This window comes from Xiphophorus maculatus, chromosome 16 (genome assembly GCF_002775205.1).
Source record: "Xiphophorus maculatus strain JP 163 A chromosome 16, X_maculatus-5.0-male, whole genome shotgun sequence".
Lineage (NCBI taxonomy): Eukaryota > Metazoa > Chordata > Actinopteri > Cyprinodontiformes > Poeciliidae > Xiphophorus > Xiphophorus maculatus.
In genome coordinates this window covers 17,096,428-17,112,617 of record NC_036458.1, presented here as the reverse complement: position 1 = coordinate 17,112,617, position 16,190 = coordinate 17,096,428, and the positions used below count along the sequence as shown (strand labels likewise).

At 40.0% G+C, this 16,190-nt stretch overlaps 1 protein-coding gene across 1 annotated transcript; it reads left to right on the top strand.

Annotated features, from left to right (window-relative positions):
• The first annotated feature begins 13,274 nt into the window (after positions 1–13,274).
• b9d1 (B9 domain containing 1) lies at positions 13,275–16,182 on the top strand. The gene is made up of 7 exons (XM_005809161.3): positions 13,275–13,448; positions 13,615–13,683; positions 13,844–13,952; positions 14,316–14,412; positions 14,549–14,611; positions 14,781–14,848; positions 14,974–16,182. Exons 1-7 carry the CDS (start codon positions 13,383–13,385, stop codon positions 15,117–15,119), a joined length of 618 nt encoding a protein of 205 aa, XP_005809218.1. The 5' UTR covers positions 13,275–13,382; the 3' UTR covers positions 15,120–16,182.
• Positions 16,183–16,190: the final 8 nt, after the last annotated feature.

Below are 16,190 nucleotides of genomic sequence, written 5' to 3'. Positions count from 1 at the left end.
CACTCAGATATGACTTACTGCATGTGTGCACACACACTCATGCACGCGCAAACATGAATGCACCCACGCACATGCGGAAAGTGCTTTAAAGACGGACACAAACGGGTTCAGAAGTATCGTTGATTGGTTTTTAAAAAATCCCTCTCTCCCTCTTTACTATTGAGATGTTAGTCTCTTTATTGGCTGTTTTTTTTTTTTCAGTTGTTTTGAGGGGAAAAAAATCAGTTATCTTTGTTATTTCTATGACACAAATGTGCCCACCCTCCCGACAATCAGAAAAAAATATCCTCAACTCTTTCCAGGAAGTTATATTCTGCCCCCATGTGACTAACCAGACAAGCCCTCCCAACGCATCAACTAGTCTGTGGGTAAATCTATTGATCCTTTGCATGTGTTGTCACACTCTTCAGAAAGCAGCTCTCTCCGCCATGACGAACATCAAAACAACTAGTGCTCATTCCTACAAAGGTTTCCAGAAAACAAACAGGTGCTGGCCTAATATCGCTCTTATTCAATTAAATTTCATAGTAAAAATGCTCGTAGGGTGTTGGACAAACAGACAGGGATGCAAACCAAACTTGTCATTTTATTGTAAACCAGTCGATTGTAAGGGCCAGCAGCCCTTGGTACGATTGCAGATTTTCAGCCCTTTATACAAAGTAATAAAATTAACATCCATATACTTCATATATATGATTAGTAAGATACAATCAAATATTACATTATGGAGAAGGTATGCGTCTAATCATCAGTAACCAGAGAGAAGATGCCCAATCATGTTGCCTCCTACAAAATAAACAACTGGCAAACACCTAGACTTTGTATGCTTCTAAGTCTTCTCCAGTGTTAGACAGAATTCTGTATTTGACATGTTGGTATAAATCATGTGGCATGAATTAAGACAAAGTTGGTGATTTGTTCAAATTAAACATGTCAGGATGGATCAGTTTCTTAGCTATTTCCAACTTCTGTAAACACCCCTGTCTTTGAGCCCCAACTAGGTGTGCTTAACATGAACAGGTAGAAGCCATACTAGCAAAAATAACTTGGGAAAACAATCATCTCTCTGTTTAATACTTCTGTCTACCACTTCCAACGTCCGTCAAATCGACTCACAATTAAGTGACATAGACGCAAAGGATCAATAGCTTACCTTGTGTGTCTGCATTTCAAGTGTATCATTTGTAGTATTTGGTCTAAAGTACACGTACCTGGGATCAAAACAAGTTTTTGATCAGATGGGAGTTTGACAGTTCGAGAAATGACATGTTGCAAAGTACAAAGACGGCATTGTTCCTTCTTTGTTTCTTAAGTTCAGGCTGAAAAGACGAGAGAAGAAAGTCCCTCAAGTGACTTGAATGCTGATATAGGTTTAACAATATTATGATTCCATGACTGCCAATAAGGATCAGGTAGAGTCAACGCTGGTTTCCAGACTGTCCATCACTGATACCAATACTTTGGCCAAGAGACTGGGATTTTACATTCCTTACATCTGATCCTGACGCCAGGAGTGGAAACTGTTTTACTGGTTGGCTCATATTATTATTATTAGGGCAACTTGCCCAATGAATGAGACGCTAAGACAGAGCAGATAGAAGGTACAAATGTTGAGCAACATTGTTGAGGTAATGCAGTGCCAAGTGAGCGGAGGAGGGCTTTTAGTCAAATTTGTCAAGGAGACATTTGACAATGTCTGCTAATTAATGAACAGGACTGTCTGAGACCAGCCATCATTTGGAGTGTGATTTTGTTTTGTTTTTTAACATTGGATCTGGGATTATTGTTTCGCCATAACTGCCTGCATGATGATTAGTTCAGTTTCCTACTGTCTTTTCCTTCCTGCTTTGTTTGTTACAGCGTTTCAGCAGTCCATCTCTCTTCCTGCAGTCGTTGGCCTCTATTTCTAACATCAGCTCTTTCACTCTCCAACACCACCACGCTCGCCCTTTTTAGTCCCCTCCTCCCCCCATCTCTTGGTTTTCAAAGCAGCAGGCAGAACTCTACAGAAGCTCTGCAGCTCTTGAAATATAGATTTTAGCACCGGTGGGACGCTGCCTGCTGCACTGATACACTTTGAGACGAAAACACACTCAGCTTTACGTCTCTTGGCTCGTTGGGTTAGGAAAACAAGGCTAATTTGTCAACAACAAAACAAATAAAGAAAAATGTTATCCAGTGATTTTTTTTTTTTTTTTTAGTTTGATGGTATCAGTTCATCAGTATGAACTGAACTGCAGCCTTTAAGATCACTATTAAAACATTTTACTAAAAAGAGCATACCACAACACAACTGACTAAAAATGGTATCTAGAGGTTTCTTTTGTTGGTAAATCTTTTTGTTGTAGGAAACGTGGATGATCACTGGCTAAAAATGTAAGAAGACCCACTCAAAATCACTCAAATTCATGCAACACTGCTATCTGATCTAGTCCTAGATCAGATAGCTTTACATAGCTTTAAGATCTAAATCAGCTCAGATAGCTGATCTAGAATCATGCAATCTTGGAATGGTTTTCCAGATGTTTACATTTAATTTTATTCTTATTCTGCTATTATCCCACTTAAGAATGGATTCTGCAAAAACACGCACGCACACCCCCATGCCCCCACACCTCCACACACACCCCTTCTTAGGGTCAATACACATAAAAGTTTGTTTTGTTGAAATACTTTCACTCCCTTTTCCTCCTATTTCCATTAGTAGTGTACATGTTAACAGCAGAGTAAATGAAAGTTGCACGTCGGTTACCCAAAGTACTTGGATAACTGCCCTCTTATAAACCGATGGTTATCCATCGGTTTATAAGAGGGCAGATAAGTTTTCCTCCGAGATGCATTTTGGGAGAGTAGGCCTGTATGGTTTCACTGTAACTGCGCTTTCTTGTAAATAATTCCCACAGGACGCCTCCTCCACTCCACCATCTCTCTCGGTTTTATTGTTGCCATTTCCCTCCACTGAATCTCGTCCGACCGCACGTTCGAGCGCTTGCTTTCATTTCCTGTCCTCACTTTGTCCATTATTGATTTGGTTCAAAGACCTCTCACATGACACGGCGTTGTCCCGCTCAGGCTCACCGCGTTTGCGTCGCGCAGGACTTGGGCAGTAAATTTTCTTGATTGACAACAGCAGTTGTGCTGTGCGTTCTCAACGACGGTGACCCTGTTGTCTGGGTGACGGCCATTATGTTGTCAAAGAAGCACTCAAGCTAATGGAGAAGCCATCTTGATGATGATGGTGGTGTGCCCCTTCTTCCCTCTTTGTTTTTTTTTTCCATCTACACACATCCAGATATGCATGCATAGCATTTATGATCAATGATCAACCTTCATTCCTCTGACTCCAGCTATAAACTAATGACATTTGCTCTTGACCTCCGTTCTTTTACTCATTTGTCGATGCATGCATAGACACAACTGCACTGATGGGAAATCCAGGAGAACCCTCTGCCCTATTGATTAAAGTTTTATGGAGGACACATACAGTAGTTAATATCTGTAAGCAAAGAGAAACTGCAGACATCTGCCAGTTTGATGGGCAAGATCTGCTATTATGTGTCTTGTGCACTCACTCTACACAACGCAGAAATAAATCAGTCAAATAAAGAAAGGTGAATTTGTCGGGTGAGTGTTAACTCATGTGGCATGTGGTGAAGGAAAAGCAGGATAGTGAGTAGTTAGAAGGATTAGTACAGTATGTGTCCATGTCCAAAAAGCCTTTTAACTTTAACGAAGGAGTTATGTTTGAGTATTTCTGCCTCTCCATATCAGATCTTACCAAGCCCTGCCAGATTGATCTGTGCAATAAGTGACGTCAGAGATCAAACACATCAGTCAGAGGAAATATCACTGAGTCAGAAAGGAGCATGATAAATGGCTGACGGAGAAATGGATTTAGCTGATAAGTAAAGAGTGCCACGTATGTGTGTGCATTTTAATTCAGCTAAGAAATTTCTCAAGATTTATGTCACATTTTTAAACCTCCATTCAGGACGTTTTTTTTTTTTTTTTCCCACTTCTGATTCAAACACATAAACACACAGAGAATCGTGTACAGTTATATTAAAATATACACTACTATTGCAACGCCTCAAATCTCTTTTACTGATTAGTATCATTGCTATTCATACCAACATAATTTTTTAAACTTCCAAGCATCTGGTCCTATTCAGGAAGGTATTTAGAAGGAAAATGACTGATATGTCACAGCCCAGAAAAAAATAGCTTTTGATGTTCCAGTTTACCTCTTGATCCAGTTATTGCATACCTATGAGAGATTTAGAATATATTCAACTGTATGTATTGGCTTCATAAATATCATTCATGTATTTAAGTTAAATGACTGGTTTCAGGAATGTACGAATTGGATGGAAAGTTGAGCTTATCACGACTTTAAACCCGTCACGTTTGTAGTATAAAGGAGCCAAGTGCAAAGAGCAAAACTACAGCGAAAATGTAAAACTGTACTGGAGTGATGCAGGAGTTGGAACAAAGAAGTGAAGAGATGCTGTAACAGAAGATCCTGGAGCTCAAATACAGACAACGGAACCAGACAAACTAATCAGAGGCAAAAAAGGAAACAGCTGAGGCCGAGGGCAGGCGGAGAAAAATCAGGAGACGGAGAGCAGCTGTGGAAGGAAACAAAGCAGCTGAGGGAATGTGACTAGACACTGGATGAGAACCGGGACGCAAGAAAACTACAAATAAAGGAGAAAGGGAAAATTCTAAGGAAAGAAAACAAAATCCAAAAGCAGTGTACACATACGGCAAGACACTTTCAGCAATACTAATAAAACTAAATATGGCAAGACAAAAGAACAAACAAAAGAGATTATACTGGACTTTAGAAGATGGGCTCCACTCCGTACAGCCACTCACTATTAAAGGGGCCATTCTGGAGAGAACAGGTGGCAGTAAGCTTCTTGGTCTGTGGATCTCAGACGATCTCAGCTGGAAAGAGAACACCACAGCAGAGACTCCACTTCATTAGAGCTCTGAAGAAATTTGGACTTGAGCATCAGCTTTACAGAAAGTCTTGTTAAGAGCTTCATCACAGACAGGCATCACAGTATGACTGAAGGAGCAGAAATGATCATTAGGTCCAGCCTCCCCTTTGTCAAAGAGATCCACACAGAGCGAAAGAGAAGCGGGTTGTCAGGGACAGACGCCAAACTGCTCACCCCTTGTTCCAGTGGGTGGATTCTGGCCACAACTCAAGACATTGGAGGCCTGTGAGCGTGAGCACACACATGGCTCACCTACACAGGAGCGTTTTTTTCCCAGCCACTGTTAGTCCTGCCCCTAGAAGAGGGCAAGAAGTAACCATTGCTGCAACACAAAATGTAATCAGTGTGCAGTATTTAGACTGAAATCAGATCATTTTAAAGTGCAGCATCATTGATTATGCAACATCTTGTCTTATGTTGATTCTTTACGTTTTTAAAACCTTTTTCTATTCTTGAGTTGGAGAAATGCACAGGAATTCCAATGTGCTTAAACTATAATGGATTTGTGCAAATGTAAGTAAATCAGAATTTATCTTATTCTACCGCATTAGCAATGATTATGAACACAAACCTAATGATTTCAATGATTTGAAACCCAAAGCTTAAATAGGGTTGTGGTAGAATCACAATAGATCAAGCCTAGCCTTGCCTTAATAGGCGGTTCTGCTTGATTCTCATCTTCTTTCAGTGGGGCGTCTGAGATTTCTCCCATTGAGCTTGATTTCTTCGCCGGGCCAATCTGCGCATCTTTAGAATTAGATGTTGCCCCTAAGAAGTTTGTGTGACATCGACTACATTAATTAAAGAAAAAACAAAAAAAAAACATGCAAAACCTGAACATTGTTTTGATTATTCGTGTAAATAATAAAAGTATTTAACAATAAAATCAAAATGTAATGGTTAAAATGCATGGGTGAAAAAGTCTGGGCGCAAATTTACCATGTGTCATGAAAGTTTTTTTTTTTTTTTCAGAACAGAGGATCCAGCAATGAGGGCTGCACAGTGGCACAGTTGGTAGCACTGTTGCCTTGCAGCAAGAAGGTCCTGGGTTCGATTCCCAGCCTGGGGTCTTTGTGCACGAAGCATGTTCTCCTTGTGCATGCGTGGGTTTTCTCTGGGTACTTCGGCTTCCTCCCACAGGTTAATTGGTCTCTCCAAATTCTCCCCAGGTGTTTGTGCATGGTCGTTTGTCCTGTCTTTCTCTGTGTTGCCCTGCGACAGACTGGCAACACAGGACAAACAGATCCAGGGTGTACCCTGGATCAAGCAACTTAGATTTTTTCATTAAGATTGCAACAAATTCCAAGGTTCAGATTTCTTGTAGACGGGACCCAATGTGAAAGAGTAAGAATGATGCAAGCTAACCAACATGATTTTGTGACTGCTCTGAAATCCCCCGCCTCCACTTTATTTCATCTTGTGGGCATTCAGCCAACACTTTCATGCAGACAGCTCTGAGAACAACAAATAAAGGGATGAGCCTAATTCCAGTAATCCACATTACAAGAAATCAATAGCGCATCTCGGAGCACTGAAAGCATGACAGATGTACGGAATAACACTAAAATGAACGAGAAGCCAAGCTGGTCAACAAATCTCAGATAAGAGTAACGAGTGCTGTATTGAAAACGGTTTTTGTACAAACCTTTGGACGCTCTGCCTGTTAAGAGTGGAAAGCATCACGGATTTTTATTTCCTCCACTGGGAGATCCGTACACCAGGTTGACCTTAACGAATGACTCCACTGCTGAATATCCCCTCTTCCAATTTTCCTACTTAACAACTTTTATTGTTTTTATTCCATCCTCTCTGTATGCTTCGTCATAAAGCTAGCATGTATCTGTCTCTTTCAGCCAGTAGCTTTTTCAAAGTTGTCCCCGTATTTTACTCTCGTGTCACCTTGCTCTCTCCCTCCCTGCTTTCATCTCTGGTTGTCTTTTTACTCTGTGAAGGACAGTAGAGGTTACAACATTGGGTGTCAGCCTGCAGGCAAAACTGGCTCTGAAAAATTGAGGACAAGGCTAATGCTTCTTTATAGGGACCTCTCTCACCAGGCCTGCACCTTCAATAATTGACTGAGTTTTGGTTGATGCGGGACAGGAGGGCAGTGCCAGAGAGACTGTGATTGAAATGCACAGAGTACCCAACACAAAAAAATGTTTATGTGGGTCCCATGTGGATTTAACTGAGGAACAGGTAAAAAAGTGGGCCAGTGTTCTTGACAGGCTTCATGCACGGAACCCAAATTTTCAGCAAAACCAGTTGGTCACCTTCTTTGGGCCTTACTTATGTCTCAAATTTGCATTGAAAGACAAGACAAGTATGGCTCCCATGTTTTATATTGACTGACATTGCATTTAACCTGTACAGGAAACTCATTTCAGACCATCACATAAGCTACAGACGTTCCCATCTGGGTCCCAACTCTCATCCAATTTTCGGTCTATGTGAGCCTCAGATGTAGACCCTTGCACAAACAGGCTAAGGAAGACTTTCTCAACAAAAGAGGGAAAAATTGCTCTCACTCTTTAACCATACAAGGTGTCAGGACAAAAGAGTTCTATGATCCAGTAATGTTCAGTAAACTGGCAAAGTAAAGCAAAGATGTGATAAGGGCTGCCTGAGTGCAGAAATGAAAACAAAGGCTCTTGAAATTTGGCTGTATTGTTCATTTTTAACACTTTGTTCAAAGATCAACCAGCCCTACATTTTGACGTTTACCAGGCACATCCTACTGACGGAGACATGGTGGTTGCATGTCAGCATCACTGATCACAAATAATGCCTTTCAGATAAAACTAGTGGATGAAATTTTCAGCAGTTCCAAATGAAAATCCCTCTTGCATTTGCTGTTGTTTCAAATGAAACCTTCAAGAGTTTCCACATCATAGCTGTTAAATGTAAACTGACATTTTAGCTGTGCTGAATACACGTATAAACAAAAGTGTCTTGAGTGAATCTGCTCATTTTTATCGAACAGATAATGATGTAATATTTGTCTTTAATCCCAGTGCTCAACATCACACCCAGAAGAATGTGCAGTGTCAAATAAATGCATTTCTAAGATAAAGAGTGCTGATTAGTAAACCCGGTCACAGCTATCGAAGTTTTTATGACATTGCCCAGGATCTGGAAAAAAGTTCAGATTATGGACAGATAAGCCCTTGAGAGACTCCAAGTCTGAACCGGAGACATTTGGAGCGAGGCAAAGACAGTGAGGGCTGCAGGAGAGTGGGGGAGTAGTTTAAAAATACGATGTGGAGTTTTGGTGCCTGTCCCAGAGGGACAACAGGACTCAAACTGGGCCAAAGATGGACCACACACACATACACCCTTACCCCAATCAACCCCATGCACTGACAGACACTGGGCACAGGAAAACTGTAAAAGTCACAAATGCTGGATGCCGTGCATTCCAGGTAAGGCGATGGAAAAAAAAAAGACTCAGACAACAAAGTTGCGCTGACAGTTTAACCAGAAACAAAGATGGGAGCAGCAACAGGAGCAAACTCATTAATTTGGGTTTGAAGGACGGCAACAAACAGCTAGGATTTCTGTTTTCTCAAAAGACAGAGGGCTTCGACAGCTGCAGTTGTCTTGACTTCAGTGGTTGACTTTACAAGTCACCAGGCGGCGATGCAGAATCCCACAGATCTGCTCTGCACAGACACACCCTACCTACCCTTAACTTTCTTCCTCTCGTGCAGCAAATCTGGTGGTTACTTTTACCATCTCCTCATGCCGTTTAAAATTTTACCCAACGGTCAAAAATACAAAAGTTGTCCTGCAGCCCTCAATTATGCAGTCTTCCTCCACAACAAAGGAGGAGGAGATGGTAAAGATGAGCAAATTGGCTTGTGTGAATGTCAGATCGAAGTGCCACGCTGGAAACTGCATGATATCGCTGAGGACCGATTTGAAATGTGGTGGGCCTTTTAAGCAAACGAACAACTTAAAATGCCACAAAGGCAAAGATCACATTTGTAAGTAATGCAAGAGCCCAGTTAAGTGATCATGTTTTCTGGGTTTGTAATAGCACTTGCTTCAACCTGTCAGAGTTAGGTGAACTAACTCTGACACATAGGGAGGAGCTTTACTAAGAGGTGCATCTAATATCCTATCATAGAAGTATGAGTGTGTGGCATTTGGCTTTTTCATCGGGGCAAGTCAGATTTCTGTTGAGCTTAAAGATGTCAATTTATGAGCAGTCGTGGCTTTTATCAGTCCATTTTAATGGTAAACTTGATGGTAATCAGTCATGCTCTGGCAACTTCCAGGTTAGACTTAAGATTATGTTGTTCCAGGTCATTCTTGAGCCATTTAATGTAGCCTAAGCATGACAAATTTGGTCAGATGGTCAAAAACGTGGACATAATTGGGTGGGACAACTGAAAAATAATTCCAAACACACTTCAAAACTGGTTCTGAAATGGTTTTAGTGAACAAGATGACGCTTTCTACTTGGTGGAGCTGTCAATAGATGTCAGGGAGAAAACAGTAGATCTGCACAGGGATTAAATGGCTCCAAGAATATCAGCTGGGAAATGGACAAAATATAAAATGACCATCAGCCAGCCTAATTTTGTCCAATGCCATAATCATAATACACATCATATATATTGATCAATGTTCCAGTTATTATGAATCAAAGTCAACTCTAAGCTTACTTAAATACTTATTTCACTCAATGAAATACATTTTCTTTTTCTGAATTTTGTTACTATCTTTCTCTCTTTATTAAACGTAAACTGCCATGCAGCTTAGACTGCTCTTTTGTTTTTAAGTGAGCAAACTTCAAAAGCAATGTCAATTATCAGATGGGAAAAGAAAAGAAAAAAGAAATTAAATATTAAGGAAATTTTAATGAGAACAATCAGTGATGAGTGGCTTAAAATGTGGAAAAATTGTGAATTTTTGTAGTGTAGTGAGGACTAAAATGAATGGTTTGGATTTTTTTTAAATCCAAATAAAAACCTATCATTTTTATGTAAATATTTAAAAGATAATTATTTGTGTACATGGAACGCAAAAAATACATCTGCAACACAAATTTATGGGCTCCACGTCCTTGGGTTAGTCAAGTCTTAGTGAAGACTGATTATGCATCGCTTATGAAGATTTAACAAAATTAACTTTAAACGCTCATCTCACTCAAGCCCACTCCATTCCTCCCTAAGTTGGAAAGTAAAGCTGTTTCAGTTCATTTAAAGAGCTACTGTAGAATAAAATGACCAAATTGTAAAAGAATTCAAGATTTGAAGATTTTGTGATAGTTTGATGCTACTTTTAAAAGCTTCTTCACAGAATATTTCCTCCATGAAATCACTGGAAGCAGAGAACAAAATGTCACTTGCAATCACTATCAGCCAGTGAGACACACCAGCTAACGCTGTAGGCTTTCATGTTCACTGCTCTAATGCATGCTTTTGGCTTCAAAACGTCTATAAAGACAGTGCAGAATCACTGACTTAGTGAAAGAGTCCAAAGAAGTCAAATCCCACTTTATCCAAAAGTGACCCCTTTGGAGTGGCCACACCAGAGCGACTGTTATTGGGCCTCTATCCATTAAGCTGTAAGAATCTAAATCAGGCGTTTGGCTGAAACAACTTCTGCTGCAGAGATGGAGAAGGAAAGAGGGTCAGAGAGATGAAGGGAATGAAGAATGATTAGCAGAGAAAAGATGAGAGGACACACAAACAGGCTAAATGGGTGAGAAAGAGATGGGTGCATGAGGCATCAAAGCGCTCAGGATGAAAGAGAAGATTCAAATAACATTCAGTAAAGAAACAATAGAGAGATGCCGGGAAAGTCACAAAAATTGATGGAGATAGCATTGCAGGTCAGGGAGTAAGAGAATAGCATGCCAAATATGTTATTGAGGGGGAGGGAAAGGGGGACAAACGAGTGCTCTCAGTGTAAATCTTTTACAAAGTGACGAGCGGGGAAGACGCATCACAAACCGATGCAGGTACATAGAGCTGGAGGCGCAAAACTGATACGGCGTGGGTGAAAAGGGAGTGAGCCGAAGGTGGGTGAAAAGAGAGCTGCTGTTTGGGGAGCAGCAAAGGTCAGAGGCTCAGGGTGGGCCTCTGAGTCGGCTGGACACACAGACACCTGCCAGACAAGCAGGAGAAAAAAGGACAACGGCACAGACACACTGGATGGGCGGGGGAGGGGGGTTACTGCTCTGTGTGAAACAGCTGATCTGGCCACACCCAAGAAAAACAACAAATGATATGAAAAATACTCTGATGTTTGAATACGCTTGACTTAGACTAATTTATCTGAAATCTGGTTGTATCTTTAGTCATCATTGGCCTGCTGGAAGGTTACGTTTTGTTTGTCACCTCTACACATTTTCTCTAAGGATTGTGCTGCATTTTAGTTTTGGTTATCCTCCTTTTCCCTACTGAGGAAAAGCATCTATCAAATTGTTCAACTTGATACAAGAAAGACGTGTGGAGGAGCTTCCGCAGCATTTGGGTGTTTGACACGACGTGTGTGAGCAGCGTATTGTTTTTTTTAAATATATTTCATTTTACCTATATTTATACGTTGTCTAAATATTGAGATCCAAGATCTCACTTACAAGAGAGACCTTTTAGAGAGACGGTGCGTTGCTGAAATTTTTGATTACATAGCTGAGCGTACCAATCTTCAACATTCCTCTTGATTTAATTCAACTGAAGGTAATTTACCTTGTAGCCTTAGAAAAATAAAAATAAAAGTAGGTTGTGTATTAGGTCATTAAACTAGACCAGGGCACCCACTGCACACCTGTCAGTGCGGCGCAGAAAGTTGCGGTGATACCCGCAGTGTAGACAAGTGCAATACTCTGTGGGAGTTTATATAGAGAGAAGCTTTTCATGTCACTTATAACACATTTAAACACCTGTGTTTTCTGTGTGTCACAGAAAACAGAGGTAGAGCGGGGGGTTACCAGAGTCACTATTAGTCTCACTATTAATCTTCCTAATCTTAGCTATGAGTATGTGCATGTACTGTATGTATTCTTTGTCCTGTGTGTTCTGCAGTTTTAAACGTTTAAAATGAATTGTACTTCTGTTTTTTTGTTGTTTTTCACTTTTATGTGGACAACCATCTTCCTCTTTTGCCCAATTTAGTTTTGTGCCAAACATATTACACACAAAATTAGCCCCATTTTTTATTGATTTATTTTTCATTTTTGACATTAACTGCATCTTTTAAGCTCAGAACATCAGCATCATTTGCTTTGCAGACCTTGCATTCATTAACTATACAAAGTCTGCACGAGTGGTTTTTGGGTGGAGCATACAGGCTTCTGGTTGTTTGTGTCTCTGTGGTCGGATGCAACCTAAATGTGAACCACCACTTACCAGAGTGGAGTATGAAGCTCAGAAAGAAGTGCACACGAGATGAAACATGAGCTTTACCACTCTAACTGGCTTTATTAGCTGTATACATAAAAGTCTTGGAGCCTAAGATGTGCAATATTGAGTCTTTGGGGATTTTTTTTCTCTGATTCTGCTCCTGCTAATGTAATTGTTCTTTTAGTGCTTTGAATGAGTTCTATATATTTCATGCTGTGTCTTGTGATTTTGACTTGATTCATCAATGCATATCCATTCCTGCATTTTTGGCCGGCACTGCGTCCTCAAGAGCAAGTTGGGACACAAGCGAATTAGAGCAAGAGACAATAATAAAAAAAAAATATGCCACTTTAAATATGGGATGACATGACACATGTCCAAGCTGTTTGGCAAACAAATGAAAAAAAAATTGCTGCATGGTTTAAAAAGGAGGATTTGCACACTCCTACTTGTACTGCGCTAAAATATTTATAAATTATTCAGAGCTGAACTTTCAGAGCCTAAAGAGCAAGGGTTTTCACGTAAGCTGTGCTGCCCTCAAAAGACTGCTTAAAAATATAGGTTTCACACAAATGTAACCATTCTAATGAGCAACTGAAAATATTAGCAAGCTTTACAACAATCATGCTTTTATTCTAACAAAAACGAAAAAGGAAAAGTAGACATATATATATATATAGACCTTTTCCTCTATAGTACTAATATTCTCACGTTTTAATTGCCGCATTGCAAAAATTTTTTCTGTTACTGATTTATGTTGGAAATGTCGTCTTTAAGCTAAAACTGTCCCCGTGACGACTACTGTAGTTTTGTTGGATTTAGTTTTGGGACAACACCGCTCTCTTGTGGATAGTTTTGTCATTTTACATTTTAATCGTTGTGCTCTCGTTCAGTTTGATCCAACCTAATAGCCGTAGGGAAACACAAACGTTGCCTTAGCAACGAGCTAGGGCGCGTCAAGCGTTATGGTTATCAACAGGTTTAATTTCAACATTAATTATAGAAAACTTAACTAAAACACACGATGGAAACAGCAAGCAATTCTTCCGTGTTTCTTCTTACGGTGAACGGACAAATTGAGGGAGCGAACGTGAGTGGTTGTTTTATTGCTTTAGCTTAGCAGCTAGAATTAGCATTAGCAGCAGCAGTGTACTGTATTTAAGCGGTAATTCTTTGCTTTATTTCTCTTTCCGTCGTTCTCCTGAGCGTTTTTCCTGTTCTTAAAATTAAGTTGCTTTCCCTCCCTTTTATTCCAGTTTCCAGATTATGACCATTTATACTGTAAATATTGTTACGTCTACGGCCATGACTGGGCTCCCACCACAGTAAGTGATTTGTAACATTTTAAGCATTTTCTTGCCTAATATCTTCATTGTTGCTCATTAGAAAAAGCAGTAGTAAAACATTGCACATCGAATAGGACAGAGTAGTTTGTAAAAGTCTGGTGTTAACAAATAGGTGGTGTGTGTGTGTGTGTTCTTTAAGGGTTTGGAGGAAGGCATCACTCAGATCACCTCTAAAAGCTCCCAGTCTCACAAGTTAATATGGAACTTCCCTTTGGAGACAACATTCAAGAGTACAAATCCTTCTGGATGTAAGTCTTTCACACTGACACTTTCTGATTTCTAGAAATCATCCTCAACATTTCTGCACTATAGAAACAATTATTTGGCCAGTTGGATTACAAGTTATAATTTTTTTTTACATAGAATATACAGTTATCTTACTGAAACAAAAACCCAAATAAACTATAAAGGTGTAGTTAAAACCACATAATTACATACACAGAGTAAAAATACATTTTAAGCCACTAATTTGAGAGCATGCTTAGGGCCTTCATCTACGCCCAAAGGGTGTAAATGGGGGAAGTGGGTAGCCAGTAGCATATTGACTGAAAAGGTCGCTGACAGGAACATACCTGCTACTACAGATGTGCAACTTCCTGTAAATGTTCCAGGGCCTCAGCTCGTGGTGAGCGTGTACGGACCGGACGTTTTTGGCAACGATGTGGTCAGGGGTTATGGAGCAACGCACATTCCTTTCACACCTGGACAGTAAGTATAACTATCATCTACCCTAGTGCTGCTTAAAGCATGGTGAACATTGTCTATGTTATTTAAGGAATCTGAGATATTAACTTTGTAGTTGCTTCTTTGAAATAAAAGAGAATAATCAGTTCCGTTTCTTCAGACACATAAGAACCATCCCGATGTTTGTTCCCGAGCCCACATGGAGACTTCAGAAGTTCACAGGGTGAGTTGTTACGAGTTACGTTAACAAAATGTGAAAAAGTTCAAAGGGTATAAATACTTTTGGAGAATACTTTGATGAACTATATGAAAGCATTGCAGCTGTTATGTTTGTGGTACTACAAGCCAAGTTTTTTTTTCTGAAACTTAAGTACTTTTCCACCCTCACTCAGCTGGTTGCTAGGACGACGACCCGAGTACACCGACCCCAAAGTGGTGGCACATGGGGAAGGCCGAGAAGGTTCGTCATGCTTACCGTTCTTTAATGAGCCGAGCAGCTGTAGTTTCCACAGCTTCAGCTGAGTAGTAAAAACGAGAGGAAGCATTAGTATCCATCCAATGTTTGAATCTTCTTTTCCGTTTTAGTGACGAGGGTTCGATCTCAGGGCTTCGTCACCGTCTCCTTCCACATAATGACCAAAGACATGAAGAGGATGGGCTACGACATGGGACCGATGAACTCGTCAACTGTCCAGTCCGCCACTTCCAGTCAGTCAGGAGATGCACAATAGTACGTGAAGTAACATGAAAGCTAACTGGAGTCACTACATATCAGTTGTCATTGTGACTGAACTCCAGCCCGGATTGGAGTCCAAACACTGGAAACTCGGGGAGTCTGGTTTTGAGACCCCAGCTCAAAACCAGAGCTGTGCATTCTGATTGCTTCTCAAAGTTGCCTACAGAGTGATATCTGTGGAGTGGAGGGGCTTGGTAAAAGCCTCAGACAATGTTGGTGTTGCATTCCTCGCCGCAGGAGGCTGTGATGTTAAGGGAGAGGTCCGTTGCCTTGTTGGATCTACACAAAATGTGAATATTGGTTATAAAATGTCAAAGCCCCATGCTGAACGTTTGTATTTTCAGCTTAACATGTAGTTTTAATTCTCGAGACGTGGACAAGTTCGCTTGCAACCCATGGCGTCATTGTGTGGAAAGACTTCAGATAAATTTGAAAGCTGAAAATGTTAAGTCCATTTATTCACTGGATATTCTAAATGTCAGATCATCACGATTAGGAAAGTTTCAGATTTTATCTTTTTTTTTAAAAAAAAAAGTGTTAAATACTTCCAGATTTTTGATACTAGCTCCTTAATTTAAAGCTGTAAAATTTGTTCATTGAATCCATCTTTTAGTGGGAGTTCTCTGCCTACTTTCAGTTGTCAGATTTAAAACCCTGGCTAATGAGTTTGAGTTATGAGATCTGTTATTTACTAATAGCTCCTTTGTCACAGAGCAGAGTGTGTTTAATTAGATTTGGCTTAACATTGGACACATTTCCTAGAATGTGCATCTACGGAATGGTTTTAAATAGCCAGGGTGTAAAAGCATCTTCTGGTATCAAGTAAGTTAAATGAATGTCTAACTTTCCTTAATTGACTTAGGTCTTACATTTAACATATAAAATGTCCTAAACTGAAGTTAAAACATTTTATATTTAACAAAAACCTTTAAGAAACATTGGTGTAAAACCAAGCAATGCAGTCCAGAAATATAAACAACTTGATGTTTGGTAGTTCTAGATATATTCTGTATTGTACGGTTGCACTTTTTTTTAAGCATTTTCAAAATAAATTCTAATCCAACCA